The 25,526-nt window shown below is 38.7% G+C and overlaps 1 protein-coding gene and 1 long non-coding RNA gene across 6 annotated transcripts in view; one reads left to right on the forward strand and one right to left on the reverse strand.

Moving 5' to 3' along the window:
* Positions 1-311: 311 nt before the first annotated feature.
* On the reverse strand, positions 312-2,768 carry LOC140622133 (uncharacterized). Its single transcript, XR_012021828.1, has 3 exons — positions 2,603-2,768; positions 2,378-2,521; positions 312-784 (listed from the first exon to the last, which is right to left on the reverse strand). It is a non-coding gene; the product is annotated as an uncharacterized lncRNA (long non-coding RNA).
* A 134-nt stretch (positions 2,769-2,902) lies between these two features.
* SENP2 (SUMO specific peptidase 2) overlaps positions 2,903-25,526 on the forward strand; it is a 32,024-nt gene continuing 9,400 nt past the window's right edge. For 2 of the 5 annotated variants that reach the window (XR_012021826.1, XM_072807729.1), the window contains exons 1-11: positions 2,915-3,209; positions 5,323-5,378; positions 9,343-9,476; positions 9,888-9,954; positions 11,708-11,798; positions 16,714-16,882; positions 18,589-18,692; positions 20,010-20,104; positions 20,496-20,547; positions 21,345-21,411; positions 24,522-24,653. Coding sequence is in view for 3 of the 5 variants with exons in the window: in XM_072807729.1 (XP_072663830.1) it covers positions 3,109-3,209; positions 5,323-5,378; positions 9,343-9,476; positions 9,888-9,954; positions 11,708-11,798; positions 16,714-16,882; positions 18,589-18,692; positions 20,010-20,104; positions 20,496-20,547; positions 21,345-21,411; positions 24,522-24,653 (1,068 nt within the window). In the remaining 2 variants the exon portion in view is untranslated. Of the gene's footprint in view, positions 3,210-5,322; positions 5,379-9,342; positions 9,477-9,887; positions 9,955-11,707; positions 11,799-16,713; positions 16,883-18,588; positions 18,693-20,009; positions 20,105-20,495; positions 20,548-21,344; positions 21,412-23,029; positions 23,207-24,521; positions 24,654-25,526 lie in introns of all 5 variants that reach the window. The other 3 variants (XM_072807728.1, XR_012021825.1, XM_072807731.1) reach the window with 3 other exon arrangements.

The following is a 25,526-nucleotide window of genomic DNA, read 5'->3' on the forward strand; positions in this document are numbered from 1 at the left end:
TGAACAGAGACTGTTCTTTTGTTCTGGAAAATCCCTTCTGAATACTTGACCATTCTTCTTGGTTTGGTGATGGCAAAGACCAACTCTTAGAGTAGACGGGACAGTCTGGACACCGCCAAAGTGCTCTGCAAAATAATGCCAGTGGTAGACTTTTTTTAAGTTAAGTGGGAGTCCAGCCTGAATCAGGTTGGTTTGGAGATGGAGGGGAGATTTTCTTCTATCGGTGCCTTGTAGAAGATGTTGAGAACAGTGGAGAGATGACCTTGAGGGAAGGAACTCCTTCGGGGAGCCAATGAGCAATGGACTGCAGATGCTATACTTTTATTTTTTTATTTTTATTTTTTTTGATGCTATACTTTTAATAGCCACTTTTTTTTAAAAAAATATTTTATTTATTTATTTGAGAGGGAGGGAGGGAGAAAGTGAACATGAGCAGGGGAAGGGGCAGAAGGAGAAGCAGACTGCCCGCTGAGCAGGGAGCCAGACGTGGGGCTTGATATCAGGACCCTGAGATTATGACCTGAGCCAAAGGAGACACTTAACCAACTGAGCCACCCAGGCACCCATTAATAGCTACTTCTAAATCAACTGGTCTTTGCTTTCCACATTACCTGGAGAGGGGTTCCACACAGTGGTATTGTTCTACGTTCCCATGCTAACTTAAAGGGAAACTTTTACAATTTCTGGAGCCCTTGGTTCCTGCAAATGAAAGGATGAGGAACTTCCTCGCAGCAGGAATCCACTTAGGTGGCAACAACCTTGACTTCCAAATGGAACAGTCCATCTACAAAAGAAAAAGTGATAGCATCTACATCATAAATCGGAAGAGAACCTGGAAGAAGCTTCTGCTGGCAGCTTGTGCCATTGTTGCCGCTGAAAACCAAACTTAAAAAAAAAAAAAAAGAAAACAACAGTTGTATCATCCAGGAGTACTGGCCAGCTAGCTGTGCTCAAGTTTACTGCTGCTACTGGAGCCTGGAACCTTCACTAACCAGACAGATCCAGGCAGCCTTTGAGGAGCCAAGACTTCTGGTGGTTTCCCAGGGCTGACCACCAAACTCTTACAGAGGTGTCTTATGTTAACCTGCCTACCATGGCTTATGGAACACAGACTCGCCTCTGCATTATGTGGACATTGCTATGCATTACAACAAGGGAACTCACTCAGCGGGTCTGATGTGGTGGATGCTGGCCTGGGAAGTCCTGTGTGTCTGTGGCACCAATCCCCAGCACCCATGGGAGATCATGTCTGATCTCTACTTCTACGGAGATCCTGAAGAGATTGGAAAGGAAGAGCAGGCTGCTACCGAAAAGACTGTGACCTGGGAGGCATGTCAGAGTCACAGCTACTCAACCTGAAGTCACACACTGTCTGAAGGCATTCAGGTGCCCTCTGTACCTGTCTAGCAGTCTCCTACTGAAGACTGAGTGCTCAGCTTACCACTGAAGACTGTTCTGAAGCTCCCACTGCTCAGGCCACTGAATAAGTAGGAACAACCACTGAGTGGTCTTCAGCTGCTCTTCCACAAAGGCAAACGGGGTGGGATAAAGTTGATGGAAATTAAAGTGTCTTAAAAAAAAAAAAAAGTCTGGGGCAGCCCGGGTGGCTCAGCGGTTCAGCGCCGCCTTCAGCCCAGGGTGTGATCCTGGAGACCCAGGATTGAGTCCCACGTCAGGCTCCCTGCATGGAGCTTGCTTCTCCCTCTGCCTCTGTCTCTGCCCTTCTCTCTCTCTCTCAGTGTCTCTTATGAATAAATGAATAAAATCTTAAAAAAAAAAAAGCCTGTGGTCTTTCTAACCCTGTTCTCAAACTTTCGTTTTGGAGAATGAAAGAAAGGGGCCAACATCCACAATTTAGGATTTGCTTCCAGAGTGGTGATAGCCACCGGTGGGTAGCTGGTAGTTCTGGAGCTCTGGGCGGTGACTTGCACCAGAATTCCAGAACACTTTACTCAGCAAAGGACGAGGCTGTCAATGGGGAGTGCCTGGGTTAAAGTTCGAGCAAACCTGGAAGTCTGGCCTCAACTCAATCGTAGGTAAGGGTCAAGTTTGCAGTCAGGGATGGGTTTGTGGGGCTTGAAAAGAAGGATTCCACGACTGTTTGGAAGAGGGGACCCGAATTTCTAGTCACTATGCAGGGTGGGACTTTTTCTCTTGTTGATAATTAACCAGAAGTGTGACCTCTAGGTAACAGAGAGAGAACTAATGGGCACTCCCTGCCAGCCCAGGGGAGGACTCTCCTGAGGTCTCCGCGCAGCCTTAAATTCCGTCCTTCCCTACTCCTCCCCAAGGTGTGGTTTTCCTTTCTCTGGCGCCTACCGCACTTTGCACACAATTATCCTGTAATTTGTAATCACGTCTCTTCCAGGGGACTCACCTCAAGGGCCACGCCACTAGTTAGCCTGATGATTTTTGGCAAATCACTTAATCGTTCTATGCTTGATTTCCTCGTTTATTAAAAATGGGCACAAGACTCCTCCCCATCGCCTGGGGGTGCTGGGATAAATGAAGGTGACCACGCCTGCGGAAAAACTAGACGTAAGGTGCATGCAAACTAAAGGGCGGTCAGCAGGGTAAATACTTGTTCATGGACCTGACCTACCTTTATTCCGTGCCCTCAACAGACGCTTACTGAGCACCTCCTCGGTTGCAGGCCTCGGGAGCGCTCCCCCCGGGTGCGGAAGCCTCACGTGCGGCGCGTGGGCCTTGTCCCGCGGGCGGACTCGCGATTGGCTCCGCCGAAGAGAAAACCCCGCCCACAGTCTTTGCGAGCTCGTTAGCGATTGGACCGGCGTCTCCGGCACGCATTCCGGTTGCTAGGTTCGGGAGGAGCGGGGGCGAGGGTGGGGCTGCGCGTGCGCAGACTGAGGACGAAGATGCTTTCCGGTCGGGCGGGAGGAGGTGACGTCAGGCGTGGTGGCAGGCGGGGATGGGGGGGGGCGTCCTGTAGCCCTCAGGACGTTTTATCTGTGGGCCCTCCGATCGCGTCACAAGTGGGCGACTGAGCCTTGGCGGTGGTGGCCGAGGCGGCGAAGGCGGCAGCGGCGGCGACAGCTCTGGGGTTTGCGTCTCGGGGTGTGTCGGCCGCCGCTGCTGCTTGGGCCTGGTATGTACAAATGGCTGGTTAGGATTCTCGGCACCATTTTCCGTCTCTGTGACCGGCCGGTGCCCCCTGCCCGGGCCCTCCTGAAGAGGCGGCGCTCGAACAGGTGAGAGGAGAGGGGGCCGAGCGCCAGGCTGGCTGTACCCCCTCCCCCACCCGGGGCTCGGCCCGGAGAGCGCCGATCCAGCCCCGCAGGCCCTGCCCGGCCGAATCAGCTGGCGGGGCCCAGGCGGTGGAGGTGCGAGTCGCGGGTGCCCTGGTGACGTAGTCGCTCCCTCCACGCTGTGCGGATGCGCTCCTGGTGATGGACCGAGCTGGTTGTCTTTGGAGTGGCCCGTGATGGTCAGGATCTTTGACGTTCTTGGGAGAGGCCAAGCTGGTTGCTGTCCAATGGGGCTTTATCGTATCCTGTTAAGGTTGAAAACTCAAAATTGAACGAATACTGTCCGTGCTGTGGTTCACTGTTTACGAAGCACACTCCCGAGTGTCATCTGTAGGCAATAAGTGCAGCTGCGGCAAGTGAGATTCATAGCTTGCCCAAAGCCGTTTTGACTGCAAGAATTGTTCTTTTAGCACCGAGAAACAGCAGCTGTTTTGTTCCGAAACAGCTGTCAAGCTGTGTGTGTGTGTGTGTACGTGTTTTGCGGGGGAGGGAGGGAGGATGGCACTGCGTTGGAGTGTATGAGGGGGAAAAATTAGGAGTCTCGTTCTTTTAAAAAGATCACTAGTTGTAAAATCCAGCCAAAATCTTGGGGGAACCTAAAAGCTGTTCTTGTTTAGCATCAACCCCTTGGCTTGTCTCATTTCGTGGCGTGTACTCCTTTGCTTGAGAATTAATCTAGAGAATAAAACACCATACCAGTTCTACACACCCCACCATTAACTTTTACTGATCAAGTGTTAGTTTCATTTAAAAAAAGAAATGAAGCCTCAAGATTGTTGAAGACTGGTTTCTTGGAGCTTGAGAGAACAAGATGATTGAATACATGAGTCTGAGAATGCAGGTCATTGATGAAATTGGCTGTTGGCTGAGTTTCATCATGTGTTCTAGAGAGCCCAAGGTTTCAACCTGTTCTTTTCTACCTTTTTGTGAGGTTGACAATGGGGGTCATTTGACAACATGTTGTATAGTGCCTAAAATGATGCTTAATATATATACGGGTAGTATTTGTTTATTCTACCCCAGGGGCCTTGTGCTAAGGCTGGTGCATGATAGGCACTTGGTACGTATTTATTGAATGGGAGAGTGTTAATTCTCTCTCCCCTGTCCTTTCTTTTTGCTGTGAATCCCTGCTTTCAAATAGATGAAACAATGATTTGGAGATCAAAACTCTGTTCTTTACCACACATCCTTAGTCAAACCAGTTTTTCACAATGTAAGCCTTTTTTTTTTTTTTTTTTTTCTGGTCAAAATGAAGGCAGGAGATCTTACTGGGATGTTTACAGTTATGAACTGAATGGTATTCCCCTGGGATTTATTTTGTTCCTTTTTTTTTTTTTGAAACTGATCAATCATAATCATCTTTAAATAGGTCCAGAAACTTTCCCAAATTCCCCAGCTTTTTATTACCAGTGTAATGTAGTTTCCATGATAGAAATGCAGTTAAATAGAAGACCTTTTTGGGCTTAGAATTCTCTTTTAAGGCTTCTTATGTTGTCATCTTTCAAAAGGAATTTTTTTTAAAGATTTTATTTATTTATTCATGAGAGACACAGAGAGAGAGAGGCAGAGACACAGGCAGAGGGAGAAGCAGGCTCCATGCAGGGAGCCCGATGTGGGACTCGATCCGGGGACTCCAGGATCACGCCCTGGGCCGAAGGCAGGTGTAAACTGCTGAGCCACCCGGGCTGCCCCAAGGAAATTGTTATTTTAAAATCACTTCTGGAGAGAAAAAGGAAATACTAGTCCTAGGCTCTTACCTATGTTCATTTACTACCCAGGTGATTTCTGGCCAGTTGCAAATTTGTACTTTAGCCAGATTACAGATTATCACTTAATAGGGAGTTTTGGGTCTCTTTCAAATAGTTTAAACAATAACGTTAAGTCCTCAAATAGTAGAGGCCTACTATAGAGGAGTGTTTTCTAACATGATTTGAATTTCTTTTTTTGACAAAGTGAAGAGAGAGGATGTGTTATATGCATACTAGATTTACTTATAGAAATGTATGTATGTATATATAAATATATATATATTTTTTTTTTCTTCTTCTCTTTTCAGCACTTTGTTTTCTACAGTGGACACTGATGAAATACCAGCCAAAAGACCAAGATTAGGTATTGAATATGATAATTTTAAAAATCAGATTTTTTTTAAGTGGGAAAAGTGTATGTATGGAACAAAATTCCAAAGGTAAAAAGTATGTACAGTGAACAGTTAAGTCTCTTTCCTGTCCTTTTCTACTCAGTTATCTTTTCTAGAGGTAAACACTGTTAACAGGGACTTGAGTATCTTTCCAGATAAATAAAGGTGTATGTTGAATATGTATTTAAAATTTTTCAATCTTCCTATACGGAAAAGGTGCTTTTTATTTTTGAGGAGAAAACATTGTATAAAGCTACTTCAAACTGAGTCATCTAGTTCACATAGCTGAGGGAATGAGTCTAATGTGTTGCCCCAAATCATTTACTTCTCTGTATCCAGAGGGCTAGATGTAGCTTGATAAAAGAGAACAAAACTAGATTAAAGGAGAAAGGCACAATGGAGTGCTATAATAGTAGTTCCTTTGTTTCAAGAATGAATGTGAATTTCGATCTACCTTCGGAGTAGACATGTCTGTTAAGATTTCATTTCATTTAAATCCAAGGAGTACTTATTGAGCATGTCTTACTGCTAAGCAATATGTTAGATTCTACAGGAAAAAGAAAAATGAATAAGATAGGGTCTCTATTTTTAAGGACCTTACAATTGTATAGGTATATGCCTGTATCATAGAGGGTATAAGACAAGCATATAAATAATTACTAATGTCAGTAAGGATGTGATGATTGAAATAAGAAAGATAGTAACAAAATACTGTCCAATTTTCAGCTGATTAAAAGTCTCAGTAAATATTTGATGAAAGAGTGTGTGAGATGGATTTTAAAGGATGGGTGGGATATCAACAGAGCAATAGGAAGGAAAAGCATTCTAGGTAGAGGGAACAGTATAGGAGAGTTGTGCAATTCAGGAAACAGTGAATAGAACTCCAAGGAAAAGTTAGTTAGAGCTATATCAAATTTAGAGGACTTTGAATGCCAGATTTATACTAAATTCATTAGGACAGTATTTTCCCAAAGCACAGGATAGATATCAGTTCAGGAAATGATTTTAGGGGATACAACATTTCATAGCATTAAGTATAGCATGTGAGTTATGTGGTAAAAAGTTGTATCCTTTTATTTGTTTTTAATTTTTGGATTATTTCAAGCAGAAATTCTTGATTTAATGCTAGTATGTTTTACATATGATTCTCCCTTTTAACAGCTACAGCTAGAACTTAATATTGTTGTTTAATTTCTGTATAAGGCAAATAATGTTCTTTTATATTTATAGTAGTGATATAAAGTTACCTTTCAAATACATTTATTTATTTACTTATTTATTTTTAAAGATTTTTATTTATTTATTTGACAGGCAGAGAGAGCCAGAGAGCACAAGCAGGGGGAATGGCTGCTGAGTAGGGAGCCTAATACAGGGCTCAATCCCAGGACTTTGGGATCATGACCTTAGCTGAAGGCAGACTCTTAACTGACTGAGCTACCTAGGCACCCCTCAAATACATTTATTTAGCAAAAAATGTGAGTCAATTTTAAACAAAAGTGTAAATAAATAACAGTGTGGTAAAGACCTTTGAGAGTGGTAACATCTGAAACTAATGTAGCATTGTTTGTGAACTATACTTCAATCAAAACAAGGAAAACAAAAAGAATTTTGACAATGGTATTATAGAAGGTTCCTGAAATAATTATGGTAATCATCTATTTCATGGACTTCCTTCCTTTTCTCCCTCCATGATTTACATGAAATAGGTATTGTAATTTTCTGAGTGGAAACTCTAGAAAGAATCTAAGCCAAGGGGGAAGCAGTGGGTAGCAGATGTAATATTACGGCAGAATTTGTAAAGGTCTACATCAATGCTTCTGATGGATCTCTCTGTGATAATGCCTATTGAGCACTTGAATTGGGGCCAGTGTGATTGAGGAGCTGAATTTAATTTTAATTAAATATAAACTTAGGTGACTACATGTATTCACTGGCAACTATGTTGGACAATACAACTCTCTTGGTTTCTTTTGAGAGAAAAAAAGGAGGGTAAAATGAAAAGGAAGATCTTAGAATCGCAGACTCATGATCTTAGAGATGAAAGGGATTTTAAGAGATCTGACTTAGTCTGTTGTGAGTGAAGATGGTCTTATCCCCATTTTATAGATGAAGCAAGCCAGCCTGCCTTCCTCCCCCTCCTCTTCCTCTTCCTCCTCCTTTTTTGAGTTGTTGAGATATTTTTGGCATAATCTCAAGGACTACTCAGATTTTGACAAGTTTGTAGGAAAATAAGTATTACAATACTTTTTTTTACCATCCACTATTTAACTATGTTAGTTATTAGGAATACCCCATTCCCTCTGGGGTCTGGATGACAGTCTGCGGGGTAAGCACCAATCTCTAATGCTCTTACTCTTCCATTTAAGAAAGTGCAGCAGAATATAAATGATATCCATCAACATTACTAGAGGGATAACCTGGAATTCTCTAAGTCTCAGAATGAGAAACAAGTAATTTGCAAACTTTGATACTTTTACCTATTCTCTAGTTACAAATTACTTCAAATTGCATTCTGCTTCACTTAGCTGTCACATTCTGTCTGTTGTTTAAGTTATTCTCCTATCTTTCTATTTTCTATTTTATATGTTTTGGAGTGCTTGTTCTTTAAAAGCCACCATTTTAATTTCAGGATTTTTTTTCTCTAATGCAGAAGGTGGGTAAAATGATGGTCTCTTTCTCTCAAACTAGTGCTATGAAATACCCTTACTTGGGAAATAGAAAGGAAATTGTGTAGAGCCAGTCAGCAGTGTAGGAAATGAGGAAAGGGTAGTGTCATAAAAGGAGGAAGTGTGGCAGGCACTGAAATCTACCCTTCCCCCTTATTTATCTACTTACTTATTTTGTAATTCTTATTTTTGGTGACAGGGAGGGCTACATCAGATCTAACATACCTTCTCCAGTAGAGGGATACAGCCTTATTTCATCATAGAGGTTTAAGAGCTGCATGTTTTATACTTCACTAATTCTACCTCAAGTAGCCAATAAATAATAGGTACTGAGTAAGTAGTTACTGAGGAATATATTGTCACCTGCCCAGGAAATAAGGACAAACCAGTGAGTAACTTCTAGTGCTTCCTGTAAAATTCTGCCATACATAGTGTCTACATGCTACAGGTTAAGTTATGCCGCTGTCTCTCTGGTTTATTTATTTTGTATTATTCCAAAGAACTCATTGCTTAAAAGTTGTCATTTCAGGCCATTTCTCTATGAATCAGTGTGTGATTTGCTGAAGTGAGGGTTTAATGTTTTCATAGGATTCCAGAAGAGATATCTTATTGAAACACAAAAATCATGGGATGCCCGGCTAGCTCAGCTGGTAGGGCACGTGACTTTTAAACGTGGGGTCCTGAGTTCAGACCTCACGTTGGGCCTAGAGCTTACTTAAAAAAACCCAAAAATACAAACAAACAAAAAAAAGCCAGGGGCACTTGGTTGGCTTGGTCTGTAGAGCACGTGACTTTTTTTTTTTTTAAGAGGGGGAGAAAGTGTGATGGGGCAGGAGGGGCTAAGGGAGAGAGAGAATCTTAAGCAGGAGCCGCTACCAGCTTAGAGCTCAACTCCCGACTCAGTCTCACAATCCCAAGATCATGACCTGAGCCAAAATCACAAGTCAGACGCTTAACCAACTGAACCACCCAGGCGGCCCACATGTAACTCTTGATCTCAGAGTCGTGAGTTCAAGCCCCGTGTTGGGTGAAGAGCCTACGTAAAACAAAACAAAACAACCCCAAACCCCTCCAGATCACAATATTGGAATTCTAGTTATTAAGATAGGAGAAAAATTACTTTTATGGATACCTTCTTATCTCAGTGATTGGAAATAATACTTCTAATAAAGATTGAGAGAGGCCTTTTCTAAGATATAATCTAATTTTTTTGCTAGAAGTTTATTACTCTATATACGTATGTAAATGTAATCTATATTATATTGTCTAGATTATTTCATTCACCAAGTCAAAACCAGTCTCTACAATGCTGCCAGCTTATTTGGATTCCCATTCCAGCTGACCACAAAGCCCATGGTAACCTCTGCTTGTAATGGAACACGGAATGTGGCCCCTTCAGGAGAGGTCAGTGGGGATAGGGTTCCATTGGGGCTACTGATCTTCATACTTAATCATTAAAGTGAAATTTTAGAAATATTCTCTTTTTAGGAATTGAGTAGAATGACTTTGATATGTTTATAAGCCTTGATATAAAGGCCAAGAAGTTAAAGGTTAAGAAAATACACATTTAAAAAATATTTATAAAGAGCTCAATTAGTAATACATCTGTTCTTACTTAAGTATTTGTAGAGAACCTGAAATTGTTATTTTAAACATAATTTTGTGAGTCTTCACCAATTTAACTTTTGGTCTACTGATGATGTCTCTTCCATGAGCTAGCGAAATCATCACCAATAGAGTGATTTTTTTAATATTAAAAACTTATTTAAATTCTAAAATTGAGATACTACAGAGGTGATTCTATTTGGTTTTAAGGTATTTTCGAACTCATCGTCTTGTGAACTGACAGGTTCTGGACCCTGGAACAACATGCTGAAACTGGGTGAGGCGATCAGAGATCCTTCTGCTTTCCTCTACCTCTTCTTGCCTCTGTTTCCTGAGTTTTGAGAATATGAAAGAAAAACACTCATTTGGGTTGTGTTGAGAACACAGACATATTCTCTCTACCTTCTAAAAATTAAATAGTTTTCCTTTAGAATTGTCATTGAATTTACTGTTTGTGTTTTCTATTTGTATTATCATTGTCTTTAATGTGACTTAGTTCAGGGTTCACTCATTAAAAAAACATTTCCTGCGAGCTTACTCTGTGTCAGGCATGTGTTATCAAGAATAACAGAATGACAAAATAATAAATAAAATCTTTTATAACAAAATACAAAACAAATAACAAAATAAATAAACCCTGTCTTTCAGGGACATCATCTGATGGGGGAACAACTTTAGGTTTTCAGTTCTGATAGCTTTATGGATTGGGAGCCTCCACGTCATTCTTGGAGCCCAAAACTGAATTATAATTGTACATAACCATACATAACTTAAAATTCTATCATGGCGAAAAAGAGGAAGAATCTGGACTCCAGAAAATGACTGTGATCTCTGTCACACAGGTTTATGAAGTTTGAGAGAAAGGGATAAAAGCTTTTAGAAAAGTTGTGGGTTCAGAAGTAAAAATGGAAGAAACTAAGGAAATGATAAAAACTTTACAGTAGTAAGTTTCCTCTCAAGCTTTTTAAGTAAAGTATCTCTGGTGGCAGAGAAGAGCAAAAGGGAGTAAACACACACCCCTGAGTCTGAGACTCTAGTTCCAAAGGACCTGGAGTCAGGATGATACTTTTATGAAGTTTTTCATTTTATTTTAAAAGTTAATATAAATTAGATATTATAATCTATTCATATTGCTTGAATATATAGTTAAAAATGATTTATTATTAAAATGGACATATGGAAGGGATGGTACGTTTGTCTTGTGCCAAGCTGTCAGCACTATATTTCTATGTGTTCATGTAGCCTTGTCAGAGAAGCACAGGTATTCCTGGGGCACGTTTCTTGCATAAAGAAGTCTACAGTCTCTTATCTGAAATCCTTAAAGGTGTACTGGGGAATTTAGAATTTTTCATATTTTATATATATCGTGTTTATTGAATATTATTTTTAAAAATCCCATTAGAATTGAACATTGGTTCAAATCAGGTTTTGCAAACAAAGGAATTCAGGTCAGTTTAAGTTTGCTGCTACAGACTCATGGAAAAACTTTCAGTTTTAGATCTCTTTACATTTTGGAGTCCTCAGGAGCTCTATACCTGTGCAGTAGCTCTAGCAGTAAATGTGGCTGATAAAAGTTTGGTTACCCTTTTTTGAAGTATAGTGACCGTCTCATAAGTGATGGAAGCTTCCAGTGAAATGTAGTAACATATAGCAGATTTTCATTTAAAAATAACTCCTGTTTTCTTGGGAAGAAGAAATGATTTGAACAACTCACTCAATTTGATTTGATTACATGGAGTTTGTAATCATGAGTTCCTCATGCTTCTTGATGCTACAGCAAGTGAAACTAGAAAAGCTTGCCTGTGAATTTTTACTGTCTCCCTGAAATCAAATACAGATAAAGCACTATTGCTTTTCTTCAACTTTTTACAGTGTTGAATCTCTGTGTTGTATAGTAATGGCATGTGAAAGAATAAGATATTTAGTTCTACAATATAGACCACTCACAGATTTTCTAATGCAGACTGTTCACAGGTTTGGGTTTGTTTTTGTTTTGTTTTTTTACAATTACAAATGCATTTTTAAAATAGGTAATAAATCCCCTAATGGAATAAGTGACTATCCAAAGATCAGAGTGACAGTAACCCGAGATCAGCCCCGAAGAGTCCTGCCTTCCTTTGGGTAAGTGTAAATGGAAACTTAGTACTTATTAGGTGTTGGCTCTTGCTAGGCATTCTTTTGTTCTATTATGTAATCTTGTTAAATAAGTACTCTGAGGTTAGTAAGTTGCCAGATATCATACAGCTATTGAAAAATTTGAACTCAGGTGTGTGTTACTTTCTCTATACCATAGCATATGCTTATAGTATCTGATTTTTTTTTTAACTTACTTGACAGAAAGAGAGCACACAAGCAGGGGGAGTGGCAGGCAGAAGGAGAGGGAGAAGCAACCTGCCTGCTGAGCAGAGAGTACAATGTGGGGCTCGATCCTAGGACCTTGGGATCATGACCTGAGCCAAAGCAGACACTTAACCAACTGAGCCATCCAGGCGCCTCATACAGCATCAGATTTTGAAAACCTTTTTTTTTTTTAATTTTTATTTATTTATGATAGTCACACAGAGAGAGAGAGAGAGAGAGGCAGAGACACAGGCAGAGGGAGAAGCAGGCTCCATGCACCGGAAGCCCGACGTGGGATTCGATCCCGGGTCTCCAGGATCGCGCCCTGGGCCAAAGGCAGGCGTTAAACCGCTGCACCACCCAGGGATCCCTGAAAACCTTTTAAAATGATTTGTTGCTCACTTCTAAACTTTGTTTTAGGGAGATCCCTGGGTGGCTCAGTGGTTTAGCGCCTGCCTTTGGCCCAGGGCGCGATCCTACAGTCCCGGGATCGAGTCCCACGTTGGGCTCCCAGCATGGAGCCTGCTTCTCCCTCCTCCTGTGTCTCTGCCTCTCTCTCTCTATGTCTATCATAAATAATAAATAAATAAATCTTAAAAAAAAAACAACTTTGTTTTATTTTTAATTTTTTTTTTAAGATTTTATTTACTTATTCATGAGAGACACAGAGAGAGGCAGAGAGAGAGACAGAGACAGGAGAAGCAGGCTGCATGCAAGGGGCCTGATATGGGACTCCATCCCGGGACTCCAGGATCGAGCCACCCAGGCATCCCTGTTTTATTTTTTTAAAGGATTTTATTTTATTTTATTTTATTTTATTTTATTTTATTATTTTATTATTTATTTATTTATGCATTCTCATACAAGCAGTGGGGAGGGGCAAAGGAGAGGATGAGAGAGAGAGAATCTCCAGCAGACTCCATGCTAAGAGTGGAGCTGGATGTGAGGCTCTATCCCACAACCCTGAGATCACCACCCAAGCCAAAACCAAGAGTTGGACATTTAACCGACTGAGCCACCCAAGTGCCCCTATACTTTAGGTTTTTTTATTAAGTTTTAAATTCTAATTCCAGTATAATTAATATATACAGTATTATGTTAGTTTCAGGTATATAGTCCAGTGATTCAACAATTCTACACATTACTCCGTGCTCATCATAATAAGTCTGCTCTTTAATCCCCATCACCTATTTTACCCATCCTTCCACTCACCTCCCCTAAACTTAATTTTTCTATAAACTTTGTTTTTGAAGTATAATATATATGTGGAAAGTTCAGAAACCATGATAAGTTTTTATAATATACTGAATGCACATCATTTTTTGTGAAATGTTCTTATTTTTGTAATAATTTTCTTCTCCTTTTTGTATTCTCACATACTAGAATTTCTATTGCTTGGATAGTAGACCTAATTTTTCTCCATATTGATCTGATTGATCTAATTTCTATATATATTCTCTTTTGTTGTTCTTTTCCCTAAAAAAGAAATTTTATACTGATTTTTTTTTTGAGGAGGGATGTTGTAGTTTTTAAGTAGGAAGAATCCTTTCACTCCCTCCTCTTATGTTTTTTTTTTTCTTGTTCTAAGAATCTTATTAAAAGAGGCAAAAAAAGGGCTGCCTTGCTGACTCAGTTGGTGGAGAATGTGCCTCTTGATGTTGGGGTTGTGGGTTCTAGCCCCCTGTTGGGCACAGAGATTACTTAAAAAAAAAGAGAAAGGCAAAGATGGATGCAATATCTTTCCTTATCTATCTAAAGCTGTTAATTATTTTAAAATTTCTTTTCCCTACTTTATTTCCTCTAAATTCCTTCCCCCACTTTGGTTTGATTTTATCTTTCATATTAGAGTCGTTTTTTGTTTTTGTTTTTGTTTTTAAATTGAGCTATAACTAACGTTTATTTCAGGTCTACAATATAATGATTAGATATTTACATTAGATATTTATCTAATGATTAGATATTTAGTGATAATGATCACTATAATCAGTTTGGTTAATTATGCCTATCACCATCCATAGTTACATGTTTTTTTTTTCTTGTGATGAGAACTTTTAACGTCTACTCTCTTGGTAACTTTTAAATATACAATATAATATTATTAGCTATAGTCACCATGCTGTGCATTATATCCCATGACTTATTTATTTAATAACTGGAGGTTTGCACCTATGACTTTGGGTTTATTTGTTAAGATTCCATATATAAGTGAGATCATATTTGTCTTTCTCTGATTTATTTCACTTAACATCATACCCTTAGGGTCCCTCTGTGTTGTTGCAAGTGGCAAGATTTCCTTCCTTTTTGTGGTTTAATAATGTTTACTTTGTCTTTTTTTTATCCATTCATCTATCTATGAACACTTAGCTTGCTTCCATGTCTTGGCTGTTGTAAATAATGCTTAGGTGAACATGGGGATGCAAACATCTTTTCATATTAGAGTCTTTGTTCAAATATCTGGTAATCTTTGACTCTTCATTCATGTTTAAGAATGAGACATTAACTGAAAGCAGCCCCTTTGCAGTTGGATAAATAACTGACTGTAGGGCTAAAAGAGAAAGTATGAATAAGTATCATTTTGTTATTTCTCATTTAATTCCATTATGGTCAGAGAATGTATTTTGTAGTATAGTTTCAGTTCTTTAAAATGTGTTAACCATCTGTTTTAGGTCCTAGAATATGGTCTGCTGGGTGATGTTCAGTGTGCACTTGAAAAGAATACATATTCTGTTGTTGTTAGGTGGAATGTTCTGTAAATTGTCACATAGGTCAAGTTGGCTGATAATGTTTTACTGGTCTTAGTGATTTTCTACTTGTTTACTGATTGATAAATGAAGAATGTTGATGTTTTCTACTACAATTGTGGATTTTTTTTTTATTTTTCCATCTAGTTATGTCAGTATTTGTCTTCATGTATTTTAAAACTTTGTAGATGAGTATATCTGATCCATATTTACCAGTTATTACCATTTTGCCATATTTGCTTCATCATGCTATCATATATAGCTAATATTTTTTTCCTGAAGCATTTGAGGGTAAATCTTAGATTCGTGCCCCTTTAATCATAAGTGCATGAGTGTATTTATTTCTTAAGACTGAGGACATTCACTTACATAATCACAGATAAACAAAATCAGAAAATTTAACATTGGGGGTGCCTAGGTGGCTCAGTGGTTGAGCGTCTACCTTTGGCTCAGGGCATGATCCCAGGGCCTGGGATTGAGTCCTGCATCGGGCTCCCCTCAAGGAGCCTGCTTCTCCCTATGCCTACGTCTGTGCCTCTCTCTCTGTCTCTCATGAATAAATAAATAAAATCTTTTAAAAAATAAAAAAAGAAAAGGAAAATATAACATTGATACAATACTATTATGTTGTTTCATTTAAATTTTTCCATTATAGAGATTTTTTTTTTCTGGTCCAGGATTCAGTGCAAGATCATGCATTATATTTAATTTTCATGTCTTTTTGATCTCCTTTAATCTGGAACAATTCCTTAGCCTTTCTTTGTCTTTGATGGCATGAATATTTTTAGAGTAGAAGGCATTTCTTTTGTAGAATGTTTCCTAATTTTGTCTGATGTTTACTTGTTTCTTGTTCAAGATTATCCTGTTGGTTTTTTTTTTTTTTTTTTCCCGTAAAAATACTACCTCGGTGGTTTATCCTTTCTAAAACATCACATCAATAGGGGTATGACAGGTATGGGTGGCGCAGCGGTTTGGCGCCTGCCTTTGGCCCAGGGCGCGATCCTGGAGACCCGGGATCGAATCCCACGTCAGGCTCCCGGTGCATGGAGCCTGCTTCTCCCTCTGCCTGTGTCTCTGCCTCTCTCTCTCTCTCTGTGACTATCATAAATAAATAAATTGAAAAAAATTAAAAAAAAAATAGGGGTATGACACCAGTTTGACAGATTATTGGTAACTTTAAGAAAAGCGGTTTCTGGGATCCCTGGGTGGCGCAGCGGTTTGGCGCCTGCCTTTAGCCCAGGGCGCGATCCTGGAGACCTAGGATCGAATCCCACATCAGGCTCCCGGTGCATGGAGCCTGCTTCTCCCTCTGCCTATGTCTCTGCCTCTCTCTCTCTCTCTCTGTGACTATCATAAATAAATAAAAATTAAAAAAAAAAAAAAAAAAAAAAAGAAAAGCGGTTTCTATCAGCAGCAATAAGGACTAGGTGGGGGCTTCATGGCTTCTATTTCTTTAGCATTCATTAATTTAGCATTCAGTAGATATTCACTGAATGCCTTGTGTCCTAGATCCTGTACTAGGATACAATGGTGAAAGGATGTAATCTCTGTTTTCATGGAATTTAAAGTTTAGTGTGGGATGTAGACATTAAACAAATAATGACACCAATAATTAATCCAGTGGTCCAGACATGATTAAAGGAAAAGTGTAGTACCAGAGAGGGTATGTGTCACAAGAGAGCTAAATCCACAGTTGTGGTTGGACAGTTGGGGTCAAGGAAGAAGGCAGAGACTTTCGTGTGGCAATCCTGGTGACTGTAGACAGATATTCCATAGCAGAATGCCAGGGTGTCCTCTGAACTAGAGATAGATTGAACTTTTGTGAATAGTCATTGTCTGATTTGACAGGAACAGGCTTAACACAGACAGCTTAATCGCAGGATGGTCTGGGAGCTTAGATTCCAGTAATTTAAGGAGTTTGTTGGTAACTTTTTCTTTTCTTTTTTTTCTCTCAGTTTTACTTTGAACTCAGAGGGGTACAACAGAAGACCAGGGGGCCGTCGTCATAGCAAAGGCACTTCAGAGAGTTCCTTAACCTGGAAGCCTCAGGAACAGGTTGTAACAGAGATGATTTCTGAAGAGGGTGGCAAGGGTCTGAGGCGTCCCCACTGTACCGTGGAGGAGGTAAGCCCTTTTAGCCTGATCTCTTTCTAAAAACATGTTATGGTTTTTAGGAGAGTAAGTAATGTGTGTCCTGGGGTACAGAATTCAGAATGGATGGAAAGGTGTACAGTGACTGTAAATTTCCCAGTCTCCCTTCCAGTACCTGGCCCCATGACCTTGTCTGATGGTTATTTAGCAAGTAACTGCTGGTACTTGTATATACCCTTCTGGAGATACTGTATACATACATAATTTAGTCAAGTTTCAGATTTTTTTTTTTCTCTATAGGATAAAAAAGGAATCATGCTAGGAAATAAGGAGATTATATTCCTTTTGGGTGTTTGACTTCTACTAACTTGTTTCTTTTATAAGGCATAATTGTGACTGAGCGAAGTAAACAGTGAACATGTCCACTTTTTCCTTTTTCAAGGCACTGTGCATGATGTCTTCATCAACAGTCTTCTTTTTACTTCCCTCTTGAGATCTTTGCTTATTCTAGGAGAATTTAGAATTATTCCTGTACTTGGCATTCCCAGGACCATCACCTGTCATGATTTGCTAGATGGTTTTTTAAGCCACTTAGTTTAATTAGTCAAAGAATTATTTATTTGAGGTCCAGGTGTTGTGCTAGTTGTCAGCAATTCAAAAATTGAGTAGCTTGTACCTAAGTAGTTGTAATCAGTGGAGGCAAGCAAAGAGAGGAATGGACTGAGGCAGACTTCAGTACCTCTTCAATGAGAAATCAGAGATGGGACTGAGCAAATATATAAGGTATACACAGGATATATTCTAGAAATATTAGAAAGTAATATTAGCAAGTGCATATTCATTAGCTAAGGGTAATATAAAGTTAGAGAAAGGAGCCTGAGTCTCAGATTTCAGTTTTGGATAAATACGTGTCACTGACTAAGATACCCGATGTGTTTAGGAGGAAGATGATGACTTCAGTTTTGGAGATTGTTTAAAGTGCCAGTGAAATACCCAAGAAGACCTCTCCCGTAGACTCTTGGATATAGGTGATGGGAGTTATGAGAAGAAGGCAGGGTTGGAGACACATTTCTAAATCTTCTGTATATTGGTGTTGGATAAATCAAGGGAGCTGGAGAGAGTACTCACTGAGAGAATGTAGTATGAGAGAAGAGATAATGGGCAGGCCATCAGCATTTGGGGGCAGGCAGAAGAAATAATCAGCAGTGGAAACTTGAGAAGATAAATCAGGAGTGTGTTGTCTAGGAAGGCACAAGGAGGTCAGCAGCATGAGGTGTTGGTGAGAGAGGTCAAGTAACATAAGGGCTGAGGAAGTATCTGCTGGATCTGGCTGTGGAAGTCACTGGTGATTTTGGTGGGACCAGATCCATTTTGGAAACTGAATATTCTGAATATGCAGGTGGATTACTTCTGTTGAGTGTTTCGTGATTGACAAAAACTGCTGTCAAAAACCCAGATACTATCAGAGTCTAGCAGATAATGAAAAGGAGTGGAGTAGAGTGGAGTCAATGGCCCATCTAAGGACTACATGGCTCCAGAGTGTTGATTCAGTTTTTTGAAAGAGGCTAGATTTTAGGGTTTTTCTTTTCAAATTTATAAAGTTGGTAATTAAAAGAACATTTAAAAGTGCTGGCAAATAAAACACATCCTGGGCTGCATTTGACCTTGTAGTCTCTAGTTATAATTTAATGATAGTTTTAATGTGTTAATACTTAAGTGACATCCTTTCTTTTATGTAGGGTGTTCAAAAAGAGGAAAGAGAGAAATACCGAAGGTTACTGGAGCGACTTAAAGAAGGTGGTCATGGAAACTCTGTTTCTCCTGGAACTCCAACTTATCACAGGTAAAAATGAGCTAACAAAAATAAATGCTTTGCCACACATCTTTTTCCTTATTTTTGGAGAGGGGATTGGTGAGAAAGGCTCTGTTGAGAAAAGAGATTTGCATTGTGAGAACTGGCCTTATAATTTGTCTGAACATTGTATCTAGTAATGAGATATATAGAGTGTAGTGGTTTTACAAAATAGATTTTTCTGTTAGCTTTAGAATGTTTTGTTCACAGGAACTCCTGAAACTCTGATATAGAAAAGTAGAATTACAGGTTGAAGTCAGGTTCTTGGAGAACAGAATGTTTTCCAACCTCTCCAGCACATACATTTACATTTCCCTTAGTGTCTTGTCTTTTTCTGTCTCTTCCCCCTCCTTCTCCTTTCCTACCCAGTTCTCCCTCCCTCCCACCCTAGCCTCTCTCTCTGATACACACACAGTCCCTGTGGCATCTCTGAATGCATTTTTGCAAGATTGAAAGTCTTCCACTTTAGAGACAAGATTAAAGTCACCCCAGGTTATAGAAAGTTTTCCTTATAGGACTTCTTGTTAAATACTGTAATGCTTTGGGCAAAACATGACAGTGGCAGAAGAAATTGATGTCTGGCTTTATATTCACCTGTAAAAACAGGACAGAAAATATGTGAGCTCAGCATTGAGGCACACATGGTAATTCTAACAAGTGGTGTGAGAATACACAGCAGAGGTGGGGGGGATCCTGGAAATTATGTAACAGCAAGTTGAAGGTGAAAGTGAAAAACAAGACTGCTTAGCTTGTTGAATGTACAAATAGCAAAAGATTATTTGTCTAGGAATTTTAACTTTTGTTGTGAGCTTTTTTTTTTCCTCTTAGTTTACTCCTGCAGAATGCTAGTATTTTTTTTTGACTAGTCACTGTTGGCAGCAGCACTATGCTTCATGAGCTTTTGCTCTTGTCATGTTAGCAAAATCCTCAAACTATTTTGCTGTTTTCATTCCTGCTTTTATTGTATTATTTTAGGATCCATTTCATTATGTCATTTAAAATTTTTCAGCTTTTAACTTGAGTTTTATCACACTGAGCTTTTTTGGTTGAGGTGGTGCTGAGGATTGAGAACATCCCATTCTAGCAATGTTGAAACTGGAGGTTAGGTAATTTGGCTGAAGTATTAGAATCAAGATTACACTCCTTGTATTCCAGGCCCAGATGGTGCTGTGTTGCATCCTCTCATAATTTGATGTTATAGGGTAATCAGTAACCCCTGTTTCGAGAAGCTTGTCAGATGGAGATGATGAATATTTATGGTAGACTTTCCTTTTGTATCTGACCTTCTTTACTTTTTGTGTTCTTAAGCTCTCAAAGAAGTCAGATGGACACATTAAAGACCAAAGGCTGGGGGGAAGAGCAAAGTCACGGAGTCAAAACAACTCAGTTTGTTCCAAAACAATGTGAGTTCCCAGATTTAGCCCTGTCTCCGTATATTGGCCTTAGTTCATGTGCATATGAAATTGAGAAGTGACATCCTAGTGAAAGATGGTATACCAAACTTTAGAGCATTGTCAGACCCCAGGGCTTTGACTTGGGTTTATCCAGTACAAGTAGTTTAGTAAAAAACTGTTCAATTCCTAGCTTCTACTTAGCAATATTTTGTGAGCCTAAAATTTCATTTCTTAATATTTATTTTGTTAATTTCTTTATATTTCACCACTAGCTGTTTACTAAATGGCATTAAATGATAAGTGAATGTCTTGTTACTTTGGAAACTATGTAAGTTGAAATTCTAGCTATATGATTGATTAATAAAGGAAACATAAAGTCTTTTCTTTATCATCTTCACAGATAGAGTTGTTGAAACAAGGGGACCGCTATGCTCAGTGAGAAGTGAGAAGAGGTACATGGTTCAGTTCATTCTAAGTTTTCTTTTGATATATTATTTTCTTTATAAGTTATATTAATGAATAACTATGTCTAAAGAATTATGAATTCTCCTCAGCTCTAACAGCTGGTCAGCATATATGGGTACGTGGGTAGCTGTTGTGTCAGATGCCCACACTAACTCGGAAGGTGCCCTTCTCTGCTGGGTGTTAGGGCTTGGGAGATGCAGGTGGCACTTGGATAAGAGTGCAATTGTGGTGGGCATCTTTAGGAATTAGCACCTCTAGTATAAGAACAGTAAAGGCAATTCTGTGTGCCTTTAGGATTTTGGATGATAGTTCCTTTAATAGCAGAGTATGGGGTAAGCTATGGCCCATTGTCCATATCTGGTCCACCTGCCTATTTTTTTTAGGTCAAGTTTTATTGGAACATATTCATGCTAATTCATTTACATACTATCTGGCTATTTTTAAACTATGATAGTTGAGAAGATGTGACAAAACTGTGAGACTTGGGGCACCTAACTGGCTCAGTCTGTAGAACCTGTGACCTTTGATTTTGGGTTCTTCAGAGTTGTGAGTTTTAGCCCCACCTTAGACAGAGATTACTTAAAACAAAAACAAAAACATAAGACTTGCAGTGCCCAAAATATTTACTATCCTTTTTCAGAAAAATTTTGCTGACCCTTGGTTTAGAGGACTATATAAACTCAAGGCAGTTTTTGTTTACAAATTATTGTCTTATTTCTAAAACTAATCTCACATTTACAGGTTAAAATTATCCAGTCTATACTTTCCCAATATTTTTCCTCAGGTGTTGTTCAAAGGGGAAAATTTCTGATACAGAGAGGACAGTTGGAATCAGACTTGAAAATGAAGGTGTAAGTGGAAACTAGTTAAATTTTATATGTTTTACTCTTTCACCTGAACTATGTTAAAATGGTGCTCATGAAAAGTAAGAGAAATGAAAAATATTATTTTGATTTCTAATTTCATTGTTTTCTTTGAAAAAGCAGCAGGCTTTGAAGATACACAACTTTTGGCTTCCTTCTAAATTCCCGGATTTTTATCTCTGTATGGTGGCCAGTGTTTTTTGTTTTTTGTTTTTTTTTTTTTTGTGAGAGAGATCAACATGCTTCTATCCCAACACTTATCTGTATTGCCTGGCTTCCTTTGGAGAATTTTAAAAAAGCATATGGTCTTTAGGAAAAATATGTTCAGGACCTTCTTTTTAGTTAAGATCTCAAGTTTATATGAAAATATTAGCAATCTCATGCTCTATTGGATTTTACATTTTTCTGTGTAAGTACTGGAATAAAAAGTGTTCCAGGGATCTCCGTAGTGATACCAACATTTTAAATAATAGCAGCAAAATGTTTTTACTAAACACTCAATATCTAAAAGAAATACATTTCTAAATTAAAGGCAACTTGAAATTTTAGACACATTTAAGATACATAGAAATACCAAAGTTTAGGGCACTGCTTATGTGAAGTATTAGTTTGATCAGGTTTTTCTCCCATTAGACCTCTTTGTAAGGATTAGTCTAAGTCTCAGAACATTCCCATTCCCAGTCATTTGGAGTGAAGCCTTTTGTATTGAGTTATCACCTGTGGAACACTAGCTGAAAAAAGAGGGGAAGTATGCCTGAGAGAGGACAGGAGCATATTTGGAACCTGGCTGAAGACTACCTCGTGCTTCTGTCTGTGTTGAACCTGAAGGCTTTGCTGTCTGGGATCCTGGGTTGGGGTCGGGGCAGCAGCTGCCTGTTTCCGAGGCCTCGGATACTTAGTTAGCTAGAGTGAAGAGTACTGGCTCTGCATGTTGAGGGTACTGTAGTTCTAGTTTAAAGCTCTCTTTCTAACTCCATTTCTTAGTTTTAAAAGTTGGCCTACTTCAAATTCAGTGTTAAAGGTTACATAGGGTCACAATAAGGATGAATATTGTCAGAGTTTCTGGAATGCTGGCAGAGGTCTATTTGCTATCCCAAATGGCGCTTACATAGGTATTAATTTTGCAAAAATTAAGCGGTCTGTAAATTTTTCTGTAGTAAATAATTTTTAAAAATGAAATAGAGCAAGTTTACTTATTGTAAGGATGATAATGCTTTATTCTGAGTGATGGGATTATGGGTCATATGTTTTGCTTTTTTTTTTTAATATGTTTTGCTTTTTAAAAAACGTTTCAAAAAGTCTTGTAACCATCATGTTTTTCATAGGCTTAAGAGAACTGAAAATACTTTTCTTGCTGCCTATAGGGAAAGTGACAAGTGTTCTTCACGGTTTGTAATTGAGGTGTCCTGTGAGCCTTAGGTCTTGAGCATTTTTTTGCTCCCTCTCTCAGGGACAGACAGATATGCGAAAGCTCCTTTACTTATTTGGGAGATTGCTAATTCTCTCCTTTCAGGATAATGGCACTGTTTTATGTTTCATGTGTGATATATGTTTATATGTGTAAATATCAAACATGCCAATAGAATATAGAAACTTTTTTGATCAGAGGAGGGGACACCAGCTGGAACCTGACCTATCCGAAGAGGTGTCAGCCCGACTCCGCCTGGGCAGTGGGAGCAATGGCTTACTCAGGAGGAAAATGTCAATACTTGAGACAAAAGAAAAACATTGCTCAGGCAAAGAGAGGGATAAAAGGATGGATGATCTTCTTGAACTTACAGAGGTATTATTTCTTGTGTTGATCAGAATAAGAGACATATCTTTAAATAACCTCAGTTATCAAGACTTGAACACATGTTTTGTTTTGAGGAGTTTCTCCAGCCTAGGGATGAGTGTATGAAAGATATCAGGTCCAAGAGCTATCTAGTCACTGGCTACATTGATCACTAATGATCTGTGAAGGTAGCCTAAGGGATCAGAACATTAGTTCAGCAAATGTGAGTAGACATATTTGTCACATATATTTGGACATAATGGGTTCTTTGTAGATTTTCTTCAAATATTTTGGGTTACATACTATGAGTTTCGCATTAGGAATGAGTTCATTGCATTTCTTAAAAGTGATTATTGTTTACTAAAATGTCCCTTTCATTGATAATTGCATTTGAAAATAGTAAAAATTTATTTGAAAAGCCAAAGAAATGAAGGTAGTTAAAAATTCTCATTTTAAAGGTGAGCCTGTATGTTGGTTCCTTTTCCAATTTTTGTTAGTAGGTGGTGGTCCTATGTAGTCCTGTGCAGTGAGCACTTACTATATATTGGACATGCAAGTGGAGTGTCATAAAACGGCACAGTTGTGTGCAGTGGAGGAAGCAAGATTTAAAATATTTGAATGAAACTAATTTCTATTGAGTTTATAGATTCAATCTCAGTGGCTTAAATATGGTATGCATTTATCTGCATAATTATTCAGAGTCATGAAGTCATCTATTCAGTGAACACTCAGTTGGTAGACCTTGCTTCCATTTTCCAGCTTCTCCCTGTTTGTTTATTCCCTTCATGTCCAAACTGTATAGTATCATCTCTTAGGGGTCCTAATTCTATTACTTTGATGTTTTAAAATAAAAGTTTAATAGGTAAATAAGGAAAGTGTGGAAATACTTTAAGAATATTGTGAAAGGAGCAAAGGCTAGAAAGTTAGACACTCCTGGGTTCCAGGCTGGGCTCTTCCTTTTAATAACTGTCTGACTTTGAGCATATAACCTAAATTCTCTGAGGTTCACCTCTTCTGTAAAATGGTGATAATACTTTTAGCACAAGCAAGGATTAATGATGTGCTTCAAGGATCTGGTACTATGTTTGGCTCATAGTGCTCAATAAAAATGGTAATGGGATAGTTGAAATTATACTTTAAATGTAAATATTATTACCTAATTATTGTTTCCAGAAGCCAGTAGTTGAACTTTTTTTTTTTTTTTTTTTTTTATAACCATTAGACTGCTCTGTATTTTAGAGATGAAAAGTTTGTTTTAGCCTCAGACTCTTGAAATCTGATTCTGGTTCTATTTAAAATACAACCTCTGGACTTTCTAATTCAGGACATGGAAAGGGAAATCAGTAATGCCCTAGGTCATGGTCCACAAGATGAAATCCTAAGTAGTGCTTTCAAGTTGCGAATCACTCGAGGTGATATCCAGACCTTGAAGAACTATCACTGGCTCAATGATGAAGTAAGTTCTTTTTGTTCCCATTCTATCACTATGCTTAACCATTTACTGTCTATAACCAGAGTGATCTCTACCTAATTATAAGCGGTTGGGAAAGCAGCTCTTAGTTTCATCTAAAACAGAAATATCTCAAACCATAAACAGTGGTCAGTTGCGATTCTTTGCTGTCTTTAATTAGTCATGTTTCAATTTTCTGCATCAGTGCTTTGTTTCATCCACCACTTCATTTATGAGGAGTCTTCAGTGATTTTTTTTTTTTTACAGATTTATTCATTTGTTTTTAAGTAAGTTCTGCGCCCAACATGGTGTTTGAGCTCACAACCCCAAGATCAAGAGTCGCATACTCTACTGACTCAGCCAGCCAGGCACCTCTTCAGTGACATTTTTATGAACCTTAGGTGTAGCTGATGAGAAGGAAGCAGCAAGTGATACTTTATTTTAGACGAATTCTTATAAGAGCCATTTTATTTTTTTCAATAATAAGGAGATAGACTGATCACTATACATACATGTATATGTAAAAATATGTCTTTTTCTTTGAGTGATAATGGTAAAAATTTGCCTAATCGTCATCTCGTATCTTTATATATTTAGCTAAAACTAGCTCTGAGTTCTTGCACATGTTCTCACTGGTCCTTTCCTTAACTCCCCAAAGTCCCTGCATTTTCCCCTTTGTCTTCCTTTCTCCTCCCCTCCCCAGATGGATGATGTATAAACACATTCATATAAAACTAGTATTTTTGTTTTACATTATGAATGTCATATATTTATGATAGAAAATTTGGAGGTACAGGAAAAGTAAAAGAAAAATATTCTAAAGTGTCACCACTCAAAAATAAAATATTAATGTTCAAGTATATTTTTTCCAGTTAATAT

Source organism: Canis lupus, chromosome 31 (assembly GCF_048164855.1).
Source record: "Canis lupus baileyi chromosome 31, mCanLup2.hap1, whole genome shotgun sequence".
NCBI classification, from domain to species: Eukaryota; Metazoa; Chordata; class Mammalia; order Carnivora; family Canidae; genus Canis; species Canis lupus.